This window comes from Phacochoerus africanus, chromosome 1 (assembly GCF_016906955.1).
Source record: "Phacochoerus africanus isolate WHEZ1 chromosome 1, ROS_Pafr_v1, whole genome shotgun sequence".
Taxonomy (NCBI): domain Eukaryota; kingdom Metazoa; phylum Chordata; class Mammalia; order Artiodactyla; family Suidae; genus Phacochoerus; species Phacochoerus africanus.
Genome location: NC_062544.1, coordinates 210,896,131 through 210,915,215, shown reverse-complemented (window position 1 = coordinate 210,915,215; position 19,085 = coordinate 210,896,131). Strand labels below are relative to the sequence as shown.

Genomic DNA, 19,085 nt, shown 5'->3' with positions numbered 1-19,085 from the left:
TATACCTATGGCTTTGTGGGATGTGGCTAAGGCCATAAACATGAGGGGTGGTTTTCCCTTCTATCCCAGGCTTTACTTGAAAGGAAAAAGTTTGCCCACATTATAGATTTATTCGACGGCAGGCTCTCACCTTGTTCATATCTGTATCCTCCAGGGACTCATAGCCCCTCATGCACCTAGCAGCTGCTCAGTAAGCATGAACTGAAATAAGCCAAGTAGTCTCTACGGTTTCCCCCTTGACATAACATTCTTCTTGGTTACTAAAGGAGAGAGGAGGGTGCGAATGCATAGCTCTCTCTACCCCATGCCCCCAAAGGCAGGCTGGAATTCAGCTGTTCATCCTTTGGTGGTCAAACACCTTCACCAAATCCTGACTCCAAACTCAAGGTCCATGCGGCCGCTGGCCCCAGCCAAGGGAATCATTGCTGCTGTCACCTAGCCCTTCGGTCATGTGGCTGATGGTCACATCTGTGAAGGCTGTGGATCAAGCTCAAGTTCTGAAGGCTGATGGATCTGGGCTTGAATCTTTTTTCTTTTTAGGGGGGCACCTGCGGCATATGGAAATTCCCGGGCTAGAGGTTGAATGAGAGCGGCAGCTGCCAGCCACAGTGACAGCAGATCTGAGCCACGTCTATGACCTGTGCTGCAGCTTGTGGCCCTGCTGAGCAAGGCCAGGGGTTGAACTCGCATCCTCATAGAGTCAGCGTTGGGTTCTTAACTCTCTGAGCCACAGTGGGAACTTGAATCATGGCAGCAGAATGTGCCAGCTGTGTGGACTTGGATAAGTCATTACATTCAGCCTTTCTGAGCTTAGCCTTATCATTTATGAAGTGAGAGTAATAGCATCATAATCAGGGGATGCTGGAGAGACTGAAACAAAATAACATATCATATAGTATAGTGTTTGGCACAGTGTAGCCCCTAGCCACATGCTGAAATTGTAGCAACTGGCTTTCCCTGTTTGCTCACAACTTCTTGGAGGCCTGGGATCCCATCTCATGAAGGATCTTGGCCAGGGGTTCTTCTCCACTTTCTCAACCCTTCAGCCTCCTCAGCTTCTTCACTCTCTGCCCCTCTTCCCCACCAGTTACATCGCCCCAATTCCAATTTATTCATGGTTGTTTCTTGTGCTTAACCAATGTTCGGGGTCATTTTGATTCTGCCCCAGGAGATATTTGGCTACCGGACTCAAAGCTGCCGGAAAACCCTCTGCCTTGCTGGATACGTCTTCTCCTTTGGTATCCTCCCCTTGGTGTTTTACTGGAGACCTGCTTGGCATGTGTGGGCAAATTGCATCCCGTGTTCCTTGCAAGAGGCAGACGTCGTGTTGCTGAGGACAACAGTAAGTGTGTACCTGCTGATGTACCTGGAGGCCCTTTCTCCTGGACCTCTTATTATGGGATGGTTGTGGGGAGATGAGTACAATGCAGGTGGCAGCTGGACAGTCCAGCCTTGGGCTCCATCACAGCCCTACTTTTATTTACCAAGAATTCAATACCTTGTATTTGATGGAATTTCAATGAGAAGACCTGTTTCAAAGGTTGTTCTTTTTGTTTGTTTGTTTTGACACTTTTTAAAAAAAGTTTTGTTGAAGTATATTTATGCTGTTGTGATCATTTCTGCTGAACCACAAAATGACTCAGTTGTACGTGTACACACATCCATTCTTTTTCAGATTCTTTTCCCATGTAGACCATCACAAATTATTGGGTAACATTCCCTGTGCTATAGAACAGGTCCCCCCTGGCCAATCATTCCATCTACCACCGTGTGCAATTGTGATTTTAGTGAACCCTGGAATAAGGAATAACTGTGTTAATAGCTAAAAGTAATAGGTAGTGTGAAGTAGTTAAGTCAAGCTACAGGCTACAATGTTTACACTCTTCCTTCCCCCTCCCCCCAGGCTGACATACCCATGCCTACCTCGCCTCCACCACTGGAGCATCCCTGGAGGATGTTGTCTTCCCCTGCTTCTCCAAGAGAGCTATGGTTATTGATAGGAGTGTGTTGCATCCTGCAGTTATGCTAGGGTTAAAAAAAAAAAACCGTAGCCGTCTTGTCCTTGAGGTCATGCTTCTTTCTGCCAATACAAGGTCCTGGTATTAGCCAAGGTTCCCTTTATTGGCTCTGGCACTCATCACACTTAGGCAATGTGTGTTGTTCCTGCCGGACTGTCAGCTCCACAAAAGGAGGGGCTCTCTCTAACTTGCTATTTGCTGCATCCCTATTTCCAGAGTGATGGGGAGTCCAGACATATGTGGTGGCTGACAGGCTGGAGTGGATATTCCTCTTGATGGAAGTCAAAGTACAGTCTCACAGTGGACCCTTTTCTGGCTGACTTTTACTGACTCTGTCTAACAATGCATCAGCCTAAATGACCCTGTATGACAACCAGATTCTTGATAAATCAAATTCTGCCAGGCTGTAAGCTTCTTTTTATACAAAACACTATCTCCAGAGAAACATTCCATTTATTTCAGAGAGAAGTCATAACTGGCCAAAAAAATAAAAGCCTCTATATTTCAATCTAACAGAGATGGGGCTAGCCCTCCATGGCACTGGGAATTGGACGAAGTTTTTCTTTGTTGACCTGCTTCACTGGGGTCAGTCTCATCCCTCATTTCTGGATCCTGGTCATTTCAACACCCACCTGCTGTAGGTCCCAGCTTAGCTGACATGTGAACCACGATACAGATGACAGCTGAGGGAGCTCCTCCCAAGGTCCACTATAATTTCACTCGAATAGTCTTCAAGTTTCTAAGAAGGTAAGATGATAGTGGGGAAAGAGCAAGTCATATCGATGGAGTTGGGCTGGGAGCCCTGCTCCACTGCTGCCTCAAACCATTCTTCACAAGAATATTCATGAGAGGAGTGTCTGGCGCTCAGGGAGGAAGACTTCAACATTTGATGGGGGAGGAAGTGGGGCCTGGAGTGGCCACATGATTTACCCCCACTCCTTGGTGAGTGAAAGCCTAACCAGGACTACGTCCTATATATCCTGGCTCCTGGTTCAAGGCTGTTCCCATGCAACTGCACTTAGACCAGTGCTTCCCAAACTTCAACCAGCATCAGAATCATCAAGTGGGCTTATTAACCAATTGCTGGGCCACACCCCCAGAGTTTCTAATTTGTAAGATTTGAATTAGGGCTCAAGAATTTGCATGGTTTTTTTTTTTTTTTCTTTTTAGGGCCGTCCCACAGCCTGTGGTGGTTCCCAGGCTAGGGATTGAATAGGAGCTGCAGCTGCCAGCCTATACCACAGCCATAGCAATATGGGATCTGAGCCGCATCTGCGACCATCACCACAGCTCACAGCAATGCTGGATCTTTAACTCACTGAGTGTGGTCACGGATTGAACCTGCATCCTTTTGGATACTTGTTGGGTTTCCACTGAGCCGCAGTGGAAACTCCAGAATTTACATTTTTTTTTTTGGTCTTTTTTGGCATTTCTTGGGCCGCTCCTGTGGCATATGGAGGTTTCCAGGCTAGGGGTCGAATTGGAGCTGTAGCCACCGGCCTACACCAGAGCCACAGCAATGCGAGATCCGAACCGAGTCTGCACACTACGCCACAGCTCACAGCAACGCTGGATCCTTAACCCACTGAGCAAGGCCAGGGATCAAACCCACAACCTCATGGTTCCTAGTCAGATTCGTTAACCACTGCACCACAATGGCAACTCCGAATTTACATTTTTAACATGTTCTCAGATGATGTTAATACCTCTGGTAAGGGACCATACTTTGAGCAATACTGCTATAGGTAGTCCTCACTCCTATTTATGAACTTATTTGGTCCTTGGGAGAGAAATAGGAGCCTGGACATTTGCTTTATGGCTCAGTCTATATATATGTGTATGCTGTCAAGGGGAATGATCCATACTTAGCAAAATGTTATAAATGGTCCCGCTGAATACAGCCGAGTGTCTTGCTGGAGCAGAGGTAGAAAGCGGTTTGCTTTCTGGGGCCAGGGTGGGGACCTAAGAACTTATGGAAGACCATGATAACAGGTCAACCCCCGCCATGTGAACTTAAGGACCCATGAGATTCTTATTTTTTGGTATGAAAGGAGGATTTGGAAAAATACTTCTCTCTACCCTGCAGGGGCTTTCATTTCCCCCAACTCAGGGGGCAATGCTTTTGCGGCAGTGGAAACAACCTCCGAAACAGAAAAGCTTTCAGAATGTATCCACAGACTCTTTCAATCTGAACATCTGGTTGGCTGAGCTATAAGCTCCAGGGTTGCCAGCTGAGTCAAGGCACAGGCAGAAAAAAGAGGAAATGAGCAGGGAGATATCAAGGGAAGTGAACAAAATGAAAGAAATGGAGAGAAGAGTAGGTAAAAGGGAAATGAAGAGGGAGAAAAGAGAAAGATCTAATAAGATACAAAGTATTATATATAAGATATAAACTATATAAACTAAGATGATAACCAACAAGCGTATATTGTACAGCACAGGGGATTGTAGCCATTATTTTGTAATAACTTTAAATGGATCAAAATCTATAAAAATACCAAATCACTATGCTGTACGTTTGAAACTAATGTAATATTGTAAATCAGCTATACCTCAATTAAAAAAAATTAAAATTTACAAAGGAAAAAGGAGAAAGATCCGGTAAGAGTGAAAGAAGTAAGAAAAATGGTGTATTTTGGGATTTGGGGACATAAGTCCAGATGTGTGACAAATTAGGTTTGTTTCTTGACCTTTTAGGACCTCAGTTTCTCTACTTATAAAATGGGCTTAGTAAGAGTATTTGTTCATTCTTGGGTTGATGTGAGGATGCAGCAATTACATGTGTAAAAGTCAGTTACAAGGAGTCTTGTGGCACAGCGGGTTAAGGATCCCATGTTGTCACTGCAGTGGCTCTGGTCATTGCTCTGGGTCGGGGTCATTCCCTGTCCTGGGGAACTTCCACATGCCCTGGCTGTGGCCAAAAAAAGAGCCAGTTATAATCTTTAAAATGCATTCCCGGAGTTCCCGTCGTGGCACAGTGGTTAACGAATCTGACTAGGAACCATGAGATTGCAGGTTCAATCCCTGCCCTTGCTCAGTGTGTTGACCATCCGGCATTGCCGTGAGCTGTGCTGTAGGTCGCAGATGCGGCTCGGATCCTGAGTTGCTGTGGCTCTGGCATAGGCTGGTGGCTACAGCTCCGATTCGACCCCTAGCCTGGGAACCTCCATGTGCTGCAGGAGAGGCCCAAGAAATGGCAAAAAGACAAAAAAAAAAAAAATTCCTGATGGTCCTTGTGATTATGTGTATATGTGCATGCGTGTGTTGCTGCTCACACCAACTCCACAAGTTTGCTGCACAAAAGGGCCTGCTATAGCCTAGATGTAGTGCTATGTGATGGCTCTGCTTATCTGGATGCTGCCCTTCCCTTACTAGCCAGGGGGCCTGGCCTTTCCTTCTAGGACAGGAGACTTGGGAAGAGTACCCTGCAATTGGAGATCCCCAATACTCATCCCTAATCCATCAGGTCACCTCCCCTCATTGCACACGGTCAGCTTTGCAACTGGACACCTAGTGGAAAGATTCAAAAAGACATTAGTGCCTTAGAGAGCTGTGTTCCATCACCCTGCCTCTCTCCTTGCCTCTTTGAAAGTCTATTAAGACCTTTTCCCATTTCACTGCCCTCTACAACTAATCAGAGCCGTTGAAATCAGCTCCAAACTTGCCTTTTTCATCTTGATTTCAACCTTAATTTTTAATTACCTGCTCTTTTGCATCATTTTAAATGGATTTGCTGTGCCAGAGACTCTCCAAATAAATGAGGTGCTAAATTAGTCTTTATGTAATTAGACAAGAACTCAATTATTTCAAACACTTTTACTATGTGAGCCTTAGATAAAAATGAGCTTTGGAAACCACCAGTTTAAGTTAGGTTATTTGCATTAAAGTGACACCTTAAGAAAGACGTTATTTGAATTATAATTGCTGGACAAGAGAAAGATTTTCCCAGTAAGGAAGACTGGATGACTCCTCCTGAAAATGTGTTGTGTATCTGTTGTTCATGTTATTAAAAAATCAGTAAGTACTTGGTATTTATCATCAATCTCACACTGGTAAGATTACAGATCATTATTACAGATACTGATTAGGTAGTTATTTTTTAACATTTTAAAAAAAGTAACGTGATATACTGACTGAAAGTCTTTTGCATCCAGATTATTTTCTGCTCTCCTTCTCTTATTAAGTGCCTCTAAAAGTAAGATTTTTCCAAAAGATAAGAATAATTACATTTTTATTTTATAATTTTAAAAGTGGAATTTTATTAATTATTCAGTCGACTTCTGAATTTTAACCAATATCGGTAGAAAGGCCACATTTCTATGCAAATAAGGTGAATTACATCCATTGGTGTTTTGAATTCAGATGCTCCTGATGATTTCCATAGTTTTCATCTTTACAATAATTACAAATACAATTTTTCCTTCACTGTCACTGCATGTCATACATTGGCAAAAATTCATGATGTGCCGAGGAGAACTTGGTGATGATTGGCTATTTGGCCTGACTCCAGGTCTTTCAGTCCAGTGTTTTAAAACTGTCTTTCCTTCGGTTTCTCCTAAAGATAGTGATAGGGGCCTTAGCTTGAAAAATTACAAATCCCACCAATCAGCCATGCAAAGAACACACAGAGTCCACCAGCCCACCAGGATACTCATCGGTCACCAGCGTTTGTGTTCATGTTTCCTGGAGGGCTTACTTCCTCTCCACCTCTGCCCCTGCAACCTGGTCTTTCCAAGTCCAGGCGCCCCACATCAGCACCATTTCTAAGGGAATCAGACAGTTTGGCTATGCTTTTACTCATACAATTTCTTCTGATATTCCCTATCTTCTTCATTCATTCCCTCATTTATTCATTCAGTGAATATTTACTGAGCACCAATCATGCACTAGACCTTGTTATTGGCACTGGGAATACAGCTATGAACAAAAGAGATGGAAATCCCTCTTCTTATAGAGTGACATTCTGGAGAGGACCCAACTCATATACTCTGGCACACACTCACACATACATTCTCTATAGAGTAAATATAGAGAGAGTAGGTGTTCTATCTCTACTTATTAAAACCTGCTCTTTCCTTAGCCATATACAATCTTCTCCGTTAAATCTTTCTGATCCATTCTCTGTTCCATTTCTGGAGGGTATCCCTCACCTGTCCTTCATTCGCTCTTTGCTCTATATTTTCAACTAAACTACTTACTATAAATCTTTCTGCACTGTCTTCTATTAAAATGCTGTTTGCTTTACATTTTATAAAACAGCATTTCATTGATTATATTAGTTAATTGTCATAACAACTCTAAAAATTATATTGTCTTTTCTTTTTTTTTTTAAGCTTTTTAGGGCTGCCTCTGCGGCATATGGAGGTTCCCAGGCTAGGGGTCCAATCAGAGCTACAGCTGCCAGCCTACACCACTACAGCAATGCTGGATCCCTGACCCACTGAGTGAGGCCAGGGATCAAACCTGCCTCTTCATGGATACTAATCAAATTCATTTCCTCTGCGCCACAATGGGAACTCCGGTATTATCATTTTTATTTTACACACAAGGATACAGAGAGGACAAGTAATTTTGTAACCTAGTAAGTGTCAGCCAGGATCTTTTTCGCCCTTCCTTTCTGTCTCTTTCTCTTTCTCCTTCCTTCGTAAATTTGATGAGCACAGGTTGTATTCCAGCCACAGTGCTAACTCATGGACAGGGTGGGGTGCAGGGAGTATAACAGTTAATAAAATCACTACACAAATAAATGCAAAAATCCACCTGTTACAAGTGGTACTTAGGAAAGCTTGAGGGTTATCGTAGGATTATAGACAAGGGGTCTGACCAAGTCAAGAAAACCAGGAAAGGCATTCCTGAGCATCAGAGGATGATTAGAGTTAAAAGGAAAGGAGCACATGGGGAGGGAGGTCCAGGTAAAGGAGATACTGTGGACAAGGAACTCAAATTTGTCTTCTCACTCTCTAACTCCAGAGTTTTCCCCACTATGCTACATTCCTTTTTATAGCTTTTTCTCTTCTTAGACTGTAAGCTTTTCAGAGGCAGTGGCCTTGTGTTTTCATTTTGAACAGCACCAAGCACATGATCAGAGCAAGTACTCAGTATTTATTTAATTCAATGAAATAAATAAATTAAATCTACAATAAAGGGTCTCATGGTTTCTACCAACACCTTATCACAAAGACACTAAGGTGAAATGTCCTGGTTGAGAAAGTAAGAGAAGGTAGTATTGTGCTTCTTTTAGGTGTTCATTCTTTCTTCTGAAGCCCATTTCCCAATCCCCCATTTTAAATGAAATTTTTGGTTAGGTATCTAGCTAGAAATCCCAGAGATTCCATAGGCTGGCCTCTCAGAGATGATTTTCTTGTTAAGACAAATAGTTTAGGGATTATCTTTTATAACATAGGGATATTAACATGTGACTTATAGTTTGCAAAGTATTTGCATGTATGTTGTCGTGCTTCCTTCCTAGTAGAGATGAATTCTTCCCCATTGTACAAATGGAAGCATAGATAGATTTAAAGAAATGCTCGTGATCTCAAAGCTGTAAGCAGTGAAAACAAAATTTATGCTGAGTTGTTCAGGATTTCTTTCTTTTTCTTTTTTGCATGCAAACATGGATATAAATTTTGCTTTGTCATATAATTTCCATGCTTTGACCACATAAACTTGTCTTTGTCTTACAATTTCCATGTTTGACCATCACCCTCCCCCCACCTCCACTTTTTGGAGGGGTCCACATATCCTGTGTTAACCAAAAAATAATTTGGGAGGCTGCACATAAGAAAAGTTTATTTGGAGTCTTAAGGATGGAGATTCTGGAGACAGATTTGCATAATCCCAAAGGAGTGTTCTGGGGTGGAGAGAGTTACAGGCTTGTAATGATAAAAAGCCATAACTGTCCAAAGTTTCCTGGAGAGAATTATGACTGACTCTGACACAAGTCAGAAAATATTTGTTCTTAAGAAATCACAGAGCAGGGATCCCATAAGACAATAGACTAATGTGAGTTATCTGAGGGTAAAGGTCTGAGAAGTATTTTGAGTTTCTGGCAGGTGTTGTGGATGACTTCATCAGGTCAAAAAGTCAGATGCTATCCAGGCTCAGAGGTGCATAAGTCACACTGTCTTACTGGCCTCCTCCTGGCTCCATTTGAGAGAGCTCTCCCACAGTACTGACTCCACTTTGACTTTCCTTTCACATTTCTCCCTTTTTTTTTTTTTTTGTCTTTTCTAGGGCTGCTCCCATGGCATATGGAGGTTCCCAGGCTAGGGGTCAAATTGGAGCTATAGCCGCCGGCCTACGCCAGAGCCACAGCAACGCGGGATCCGAGCCGCGTCTGCGACCTACACCACAGCTCATGGCAATGCCGGATCCTTAACCCACTGAGCAGACCAAGGATCGAACCTGCAACCTCATGGTTTCTAGTCGGATTCGTTAACCACTGAGCCATGACGGGAACTTCACACATTTCTCCCTTTTGATAGAGATCTTTCTTTAGAAAGTATTGATGATCAACCATTTGGTTATTTGGCATTGCTATCAACTCCCTTTGACACTGGGAAGACTCATTCCCGGAGAGTCTTGTCCCAGTGAGGAGCATGAGAGGTAGTTATATGGGCAGTGAATACTTTTTTAGAGAGCTCATGGCCACACTTGAGCAATAAAGAGCCAACTAAGAAGTGTGTCTTAGGTGGTGTACAAAATAGGAGAAATTCATAAGTCTCTATCAGGAGTATTTGTGTAGGAGTGGCCAATCATCTCCAGATGTGGAGCTATTATTTTCCCTGTGAAAGGCAACAAAGAGAGAACAAATTAGAAAAGTGATTAGCTGGGTTGGGGACCTGGTGTTGCCATGAGCTGTGGTGTAGATAATAGATGAGGCTTGGATCCCGCATTGCTGTGGCTGTGGTGTAGGCCAGCAGCTGAAGCTCCTATTCGACCCCCAGCCTGGGAACTTTCATATGTTATGGGTGTGGGCCTAAAAAACCAAAAAAAAAAAAAAAAAAAAAAAAAGAAAAGAAAAAAAAAAGAAAGAAAGAAAAAAGAAAACTGATCAGTATAACTAGTTGCAATCCCAATACGCCACCAAGTCCAGCAGGGAGCCAGCTGAAGAAGATTTCTAGATGTCAGAATCAAAGCCTGTTTTGTAGTTTTAAATGTCTCTGATGATGCCATCAGGTGAAGGGCAATTTTAGTTCTCTGCGACTCCAAGTTAAAAGAATGGGAGAAAAACTGTTAGTTTAAGGAGTCATAGCCAGGTATTGGAGGAAACAAGAATAATTCAAGATCTAGTCTAGTTTGTAAGTAAATACCAAAACCTCAAAAATGATTAATAGCACTAGAACTTAATAGTCATGAAGGTGTATTACTGAGACCTAATATTTCTCCCTAAAATCAAACTGACCAATTAAGTCAAATATAGCCAAATTAAGACAAATTTGTATGCAAAATGTGTCTGTTTTCAATAAACATTACTTGATTATTTACATAAGTGTTCTAGGAATAGCAACTGATCATACAGGCTTTTAAAAATTGGCTTTGCTGGAATTTTTCACAAGGAATCTCAGACCAAATTTTTAAAAGGCCTCTCCAGACCAGAAAAGCAAGTAAGAACATGCCATCAGACTCTGACTGCAATACCTACAGATTGGGGTGAATTCCTCCATTCTTGAGATCCTCCAAATATCTTGAGGTTCCTGCACCTGCTAGGAACTGACCTTCCTTACTCAGCTGGTAAGGCTTCTGGGAACCCTGTCAGAAAGGTGCCAGACAGATATTTCCAAGAGTCTTTATTGGGCCTTTGAGATATAAATATTCTACCTCATCTTCTCAGGGAACTGTTATCTGAACCATCTCCAATCCGGGGGTGGGGGTTGGGGAATGGAAAGGAAAGGAGAGGAAAAGAGAACTTTTTTTTTTTTTTTTTTGGCTTTTTGCATTTTCTTGAGCCACTCCCGTGGCATATGGAGGTTCCCAGGCTAGGTGTTGAGTCTGAGCTGTAGCCACTGGCCTATGCCAGAGCCACAGCAATGCCGGATCTGAGCCGCGTCTGCGAACTACACCACAGGTCACGGCAACGCTGGATCCTTAAACCACTGAGCAAGGCTGGGGACCGAACCCACAACCTCGAGGCTCCTAGTCAGATTCATTAACCACTGTGCCACGACGGGAACTCCAGGACTCTCTTACCCCATCAGCCTGCTTAAAATTCCTTGTCAAGGGTAAATGCAATCTTATCCGTCTTCCCCACACATAATAAAATACTTTAGCCATCTGAGTGAGCAGATATAATTTATTCCAACACTTGTTTATAAAGCAGTGAGTTTACTGTACCTGACTCATGACTAAAGTTTTGAAATGAAAACTATGAGATATCTGTCTGTGCCTATTTGGAGATGTTTCTACTCTTGGATGTTATTACCAAAATTTGTAGAAGAGTTCTATTTAATTTTCAGAAATACAGTCATATATTTCTAATCCAAATGAGTTTCAGGGTCACGTGATCTGGGTAATATTTAGTATTAAATTAATATTCAGTATTAAATTGAATTGGTTTAATTAATACAGACATTCCTTTAGAGTCATTAACACTTAAGTAGAATACTCTTATTGTAGCTTGATTTACTAAAAGTCTAGAAAGCTCATGTTATCTTTGTTACAAAATTTGTTGGCTGGAAAAGTAACTTGGTATATTTTCACAAGCAAATTAAATAAATATAAGTGTGATAAGAGTTTTTAGGTGAACTCTCTAAGAATAATTATGTTTTATGATGTGTCTACCTCAAAATAGTTCCCCCAAACTGGTGACTTGAAATTTTAGAGTTTTGCTAAATTAAGTTAAATGATGGAAATATATTAAATATCTAGACCATCCCCAAATAAAATAAGGAATTGAAACATTAATTATTGAATATAGGCTTCTTTTTACAGAGAAACTAAAGATATTTGGGGCTATTGGTAAATACATTTGGTGCCATACTGCAAAGTGTTCTATAAGAAAGTATAGGTTTTTTAAAATTATAAAAAGTAATTATGTTTGCCAATCTACAAACTACTAATGTAAAATAGCTCATAATGGCTCATTTATTAGTTTTCACTAAACATTAATGTTTCTAGGGCTTAAAATTCCAAACTAATATATACTAATATTAATCTAATTAAAACTACTTCATTAATAAGGAAAAATTTTTGTATTCAAGGAAAAAAATTTTTAAAGGTACAAAGAATGGCAATGCATTTTGTTAAGGGAAAAGAATGTAGTTTTGTTCTAAAGCTGGTTATTTCTAAATGAGAAAGAAAACAAAGAGGAAGCTAAAATACAAAGCTGTTGAAAGTTTGTGGAAAAATTTTTTAGAAAAGAATTTTGTGTGCTGTCAGGACTGGCTAAAATTGTAATGAATTTAATTAAATGAGTAAGTTTTAATATCAAAAGTAAACTGGTATAAAATTTATTTTTTCTCTACATTAAAAGGACAAAGTTGGAGTTCTTTTGTGGTGCAGCAGGCTAAGGACCCAGTGTTGTCACTGCATGCCAGGGTGTGCCCCCCCAAAAAAAAAACAACAACAAAGGACAAAGATTTTTGAGATTATTTGTCTGGCTTTAATGAGAAATTGTAAACAGAGATTTTCTTTACCTTTAGTGTAATCTATCTAGAAAAACAAAGATTCTATGTTTTGTAGCTAAGGCTTTTAAAAACTGTATAAACTTTTATATTTAGCTATGAAGTCTTTGTTATTTTGGTTAAATGAATAACTAAGCATTGTTTCACAGTGACTTATGATCCTATTTGACCAAGTGTTTTAAAGAAAAAAATACTTTCAATATTTTTAACAAACTTACCAAAATTAAATACTAAATGAAGTTGTTTTTTTCTTTTTCTTTTTCTTTTCTTTTTTTTTTTTTTGTCTTTTCTAGGGCTGCACTAGGTGGTACATGTAAGTTCCCAGGCTAGGGGTCTATCAGAGCTGTAGCAGCTGGCCTACACCACAGCCACAGCAACACCAGATCTGAGTCTCGTCTGCGACCTACACCACAGCTCATGGCAATGCCGGGTCCTTAACCCACTGAGTGAGGCCAGGGATCGAACCCAAAACCTCATGTTTCCTAGTTGGATTTGTTAACCACTGAGCCACAATGGGAATTCCTAAATGAATTTTTTTTTTTACTTAAAACTAACTTTGAATCATGAGATGTTTCTTTCTAGAAAGACTTTTGTTTCCTTAGGGTCAGAATTTTTAAAAAGTGGTTTTTGTTTTTGTTTTTCAAAATGGCCATAATCATTGTATACTTTTTCATTAAGCCCTTAGGACTGTTGCCTTCTGCAGGGGATCTGTCTTGGTATCATAAAAAGAAAGTTCAGAGAGAGATGGAGAACATTGTGGTGGACATTCAGAGGAACAGTAAAGAGCAGAAGCAGAGAGAGAATGAGAGTTAGAGAGACAGAGAACTCTCAGAAGGAATTTCCAGTTCTGAAATCCATACAGATAATTGTGAGTTAGTTTCTCTGAAGCAAGAATGGATTCATTCCTTTTTTTTTTTTTTTTTGAGGCCTCAAAATACCAACTGAAATATGCTTCCATTCTTATCTTTGATCCGTTTTCTAATTAACTGCACAGACAAACAAAGTTAGGAATTTCATAGGAGCCCCTTGTTGGGCAGTTAAATTGTAAATCATTCCAGGTAATCACAATCCAGTAAGACAGATACTGGCAGGATTAAGGTCCATAGTTCTCATATATAAAACCAGCAGAAATTCCATAAGGAGGCCACTCTGCAGCCTTGCCCTTAGGGAGTGAACGTCTCATATTCCAAGCATAATTACTTACCAGAAAAAAAAAAAAAAAGAAACAAAATCTTGGGAACAGAAGTTGGCAACCCAAACAAAACAGGAAGCGAAATCCCAAAGGCCACATGGAGCAAGACAGACAAAATGGGAAGGAAGGCTCTGAAAGACAGTAGCTGACAAGAGAGGACACCCAATAAACTAGCTCCTCTACTGAAAAGGAAGGTCCCAGTGTGGGAGGACGGACTGCCAAGTGCTGGGATGGTGGAGGGGACACAGAGCACTCTAGACTAGCATAGGTAACTTACTCAGATCCAAGACAGTGTGTCTCCACGTGAAAAATACTGATTTCTTAACGTACCTTTGGAAAGTTGCAGTGGGTTATTGTTTTCTTTTTAAGGCAATGGTCAGAAGTATGACCCATTGTGGAGTGAACTCCTACACAAAAGGATAAGTCATAGCACTGGCCTGAACTTGAAGGGACCACTGCTTTTAAATTCTGAGAGATGAGGGGCTTATCGCAAATGGTTGAAAGAAGATAAGCAAGGTCACTCACTTCATTCCGTATAAAAGTTACCCTGGCATTTCCAGGCTCAGAAATTGCAAGGCCAGAGGAAGTAAAAAAAAAAATGCCTGGGTTTGCTTCTCTATCTTTCGGTCCAGGGTCAAACATAAGTCTCCTGTGTACATTCAATTTTTTGAAATCCACTCTTGAATTATTTCAAATCCTACTATTCTAGAGTTCAAGGAGTGGCCTGGTTAATTCTCTTGGTAAAGAGGAGGTAAAGCCTGGTCAATGAGACTCGAGGCGTTACAAAGTCTAGATTCGCCAGGCAAACAATTTGGATTATCTGCATTACAAAGCGATTATTTCAAGTGGTAGCTCTTCTGGTGCACTTAGGTATTTTACAAATCATTACTTGCTTGAGGGGACTGGGAAACAGACTTAAGTGGGAATGGACTTTTGCAGGTAAATATACTTTTCCAGAAAGGAAAAAAAAATAGGCTCTTAGAGATTCTAAAGTTTCCTTAAATGGAAAATAAATCCCTATTTACAGAAAGAACTCAGGAACAACATACTGTGGAAAAGAAGTTCAGAGCTGTACCCAACTAGCCTTTGTCACACTCAGCTGTTGGCCAGGTCATTTTATATTATTGCGTTTTATTCTTTAAACATCCATGAAATGCGTATTATCATCTCTACTTTCTGGATAGAGAAAATTAGGTGGAGAGAGTTGCAATGATTTTTTTCAGTGTGGTTTGGAGTTGAGATTTGAACTCATAAAGGAGCTTATGATCTTTCTACATTGTACAACACTGAGCTGAAAATGGAGAGAAGCTGGTATCACCCAGAGAGACCGCCTCGCAGTGACGGTCCATCCTTTCTTTGCCTTATTTCCCCCATAAGAATTTTTGTGAATTTCTTTAAATTTTCTTTAATTTTTAATGAAATTTTAATGTAATTTAATTTATTTATTTTTAGCCACCCCCTGGCATGCAGACGTTCCTGGGCCAGGGATCGAACCCAAGCCACAGCAGTGACGATGCTGAATCCTTAACCTCTAGACCAACAAGGAACTCCTACAAATTTTTATACAATTTTTAAAGGTTACATTCCATTTATAGTTTTTAAAATATGAATGATTTTACAGCATTTTACCAGAGTAGTAAACAAGAGAAAAGTCAGTGATGCTATCTAAGAAAAGTGTCTCACTATGGCATCTTTATTTAGCCTAAGGAATCCTATTCTGTGGAGTTCCTGTCATGGCTCACTGGTAATGAATCTGACTAGGATCCCTGAGGACTTGGGTTTGGTCCCTGGCCTCACTCAGTGGGTCAAGGACCCAGCGTTGCCATGAGCTGTGGTGTAGTTCGCAGATGCGGCTCGGATCTGGCGTTGTTTTGGCTGTGGTGTAGGTCGGCAGCTGCAGCTCTGATTTGACCACTACCCTGGGAACCTCCATATGCCGTGGGTGCTGCCCTAAAAAGACAAAAAACAAACAAACAAACAAAACCCACCAAGATGAATCCCAGCCTTTAATAGTCACCTAGACTAAGGCATGCGGTCGGTGTCTTGGGTTAACACTGGCCTGTGAGAGCTTTCCCTTTGTTGGAACTGCAGTCTTGAGGTCTGTGCTCTCACACTGGGCCAGAGGGTGACAGCTCGATTTTGGGAATCGGGTCCTCTGTTGCTAGGAGATGAGAGGTTCTGAGAAACGGGATGCTATTTGTCACACAGTCTAGAATTCAAGGGTTTTTTTTTTATATGAGCCACAAACACCACAGGACAACTTGTTAAAATAAAGAGGGAAGGAGCCAAGTCTTGGAGTGGGAAGATCTGGCCTCGGATCTCTGCTCCCTCTTGCTCCCCAAACCACACCGGTTTGGGCAAATCGTAGCCTTGATGATGAAGAGTTTTTTCCCCTGCAAAATGGAGACCATAATACCAACTTTGGAGAATTGTGAGCCTAATATAAGACAACAGACATGAAAAGCTTTTATGAACTGTTAAGTCATCATTTGAGAATTAGCAGTTTGTATTATTTTGCTTCCTGTAAGGGGACCAAGAATGGCTTGTCATTCTAACTGTCTTCACTTGGTGGCCAGAAGTCTCTGGTCCAGATGCCACTTTTATATTGTGTGTTCCTATTTATATACAAATTATATGTTTTCTTACCAAGGGTTTCATTGAAACTCTGTTCTTTGGCAATCCTAGTTCTAGCTGCATATAAAAATAGACCAATCAAGTTGTATTTTCAAACAAAATGTAGACTAGGGCAGAGGGTAAATGGGGCTGGGGGATGAGGATGTCACACCCCTGCTGTAATGGTTACCTGCTGTGACTCAGTTTTCTCACTTGTTGAGTGAGGATGATAATGAATAGGAATGACCTCATAAGGTCTCTGAGCTTTTAATGAAATAATACACACATGGCGTTATGTGCCTAGAACATAGAAAGTGCAAAATGTGTTAATTATTTTTATTACTGTTATTGCTAGAAACTGAAAGTTCTTCTCATGACAGAGAGACCACATTACCCTTCAGTGTGGTCAAAGGTGAAGCTACATAATGCTGAGCTATGTCAAGCTGTGTTCTAGGGAGGTGGGTTATTCCACAATATCTAGAACACATCCACCAGTTCCATGGCTTAGTCCTTGGCTGTGTAGCCATCTTCTGTCCTTCTCAGGCTCTGGAGACCACTCCATGCAAATGTGATTTGACTTGATTTAGCAATGTTTTTAAAAATGATGTAATGTAGAAGTTCCTGGGCCAGGGATGGAGCCCGAACCACAGCACTAACCAGAGTCGCCGCTGGACAATTAACCCACCAGGCAACTCCCAATTTTACTGATTTTTCAAATTAATTTATTAGTTGACAAATTTCTACTAAGGTTTTTCCTTCTTCCCCTCCCTTCTCTCCCTCTTTTTCCTCCCCTCCCCTCTCCTCTTCTCTCCTTTCCTTTCTTTTCTTTTCCTTTCCTCCCTTCCTTTCCCCTCCCTACTTCCTTTGCTTTGCTTTCTTTGTTTGTTTCCCTCCTCCCTCCTCTCTTGTCTCTCTCTCTCAGAATCTGTGCTAGGCCTGGCTGGAGCATAGACACCCATCAGACATGCATCCCTACCCAAGAGGAGTGATAAAGTGAAGGGGCAAAGGGCGATGCAGGGAGTTGGACTGTGGTAAGAAGCTCAAGTGCCCTGATGGTTTGGAGGAAAAATGCCTCAGAGACATTAGAGAGGTTCCCAGGACATGAACTTTGAGCTGGACCCTGAAGGATGGTGAGGATCTAGACCTGTAAAGACTTAAAGAAAGGAGAGAAGCCTGCAACATTCCAGGCTAAGGAAGCAGCGGGAGCAAAGGCATGGTGCTGGGCTCCTCCTGAGAAGATTCAGTGTAAGAGACTTAGCTACAACTACTATGCTTTCTGTCTGCTTTTTGCAGAGTCAGCTCAGACACGCTCCCTGGTAAAAGTGGGTGTGGTGGAGACAATCCCCAGCTCTGACCTACATTCCTCAGGCATCAGAGTCTTTCCCAAGCTTGAATTCCCTGGCCGCTCTTCCTGGCTCCCAAGGTTTACCAGACATCCAAGTGGAATTTATGTGTAGCATTTACCCGTTCAGAAAATAACCACTGTTATTATCAAGTCAATCTCTAAGGGACCATTGTGGTACTTTTTACTCAATCTAGTGCTGCTCCCTCTAGTTTTATTCTGTGATGGAATCATCAGTGAACTGCAAAGGGAAGCAGCTTCAATTAGGCTCCTGCACAAAGGGCCCTCAGTGCCTCCGGTGCTAACATCTTGACAATTACCCTTGGGCATGTTCAGTCCAGGCGTTTGGTCTTTTCTCCATCCATTCATCAGACTCTCACTGAGCAGGCTGCAAATCTTCATGTGGATGGGATATAAAGGATGGCAAAACAGGGTCCCTACCTTCAAGGTAGTTTGGAAGAACTAAGAGAAGGCAAGGCAGAAGGTAACTGGGAGCATGACAGGGGGACCATGAGAATCTTTTGCCGTTAGTACAGTGACAGTCCTGTCGTTCTCACCACCCTCCTCCTCCCCTAGGAGAATGTTAATGGGGTTGTTTTGGAAGAGGTGGAATTATAGCTAAGCCTCAAAACAGGGGGATGGTTCAGTTGGCCTGGTTTCCTCACCCTCGAGACCTGCAGAAACACTTTGGAATGCTTGCTTGGGTTTTTTGTTTGTTTACTGTGCAGTTTGCATCTGACCATAGCCCCTTGGTTGGAGGGTAATTGGGAAAACTGGAACCTGCCTCATGAGTCCTGAGCGTTGCTGTGTGCGCCCGTGCTTCATATTCACACCCTGGTTCCTCTGTAAGTGATGATAACTTTTTCATTCAAGGCTCTAGATCTCCCAGCTTTCAGAGGCAAATCATCCTGTCAAGGGTGTTTATTAACACCATTAAGGTACAGAATGACATTAAAACAACGTTTTTCAGGTTGAGTTTTAGCCTGATGACTTCTCTTAACTTCACGGGGGGCTTCCGTGTTTATTTCCTCAGGATGAATTCCAAACTTACTCTCGGAAAAAGGTAGCGTGGATCTGCCTGTCGGCATTAAACAGCACATTTCGCCTCACTCCTGACCACCCTCTCATCACAGATGAGGAGTATATCATAAACAGAGCCATAAGAAAGCCAGACTTGAAGGTAAGTACCTATGTGTCTATTGCAGATGCTAGAGAAAGTTCATCTTTTTTTTCCCGCCGAATGTAAGTTTAAATTCATAGACGGCAAATATTTTAGAATAACTATAAATGGAGTATAA

At 41.6% G+C, this 19,085-nt stretch overlaps 1 protein-coding gene across 3 annotated transcripts in view; it reads left to right on the top strand.

Annotated features, from left to right (window-relative positions):
- The window catches only part of ATP13A4 (ATPase 13A4), a 159,870-nt gene that overhangs the window by 40,360 nt on the left and 100,425 nt on the right, over window positions 1-19,085 (top strand). For all 3 annotated transcript variants that reach the window (XM_047788920.1, XM_047788911.1, XM_047788928.1), the window contains exons 2-3: window positions 1,169-1,342; window positions 18,821-18,967. In XM_047788920.1, the coding sequence (XP_047644876.1) occupies window positions 1,169-1,342; window positions 18,821-18,967 (321 nt within the window). The remainder of the gene's footprint in view (window positions 1-1,168; window positions 1,343-18,820; window positions 18,968-19,085) is intronic.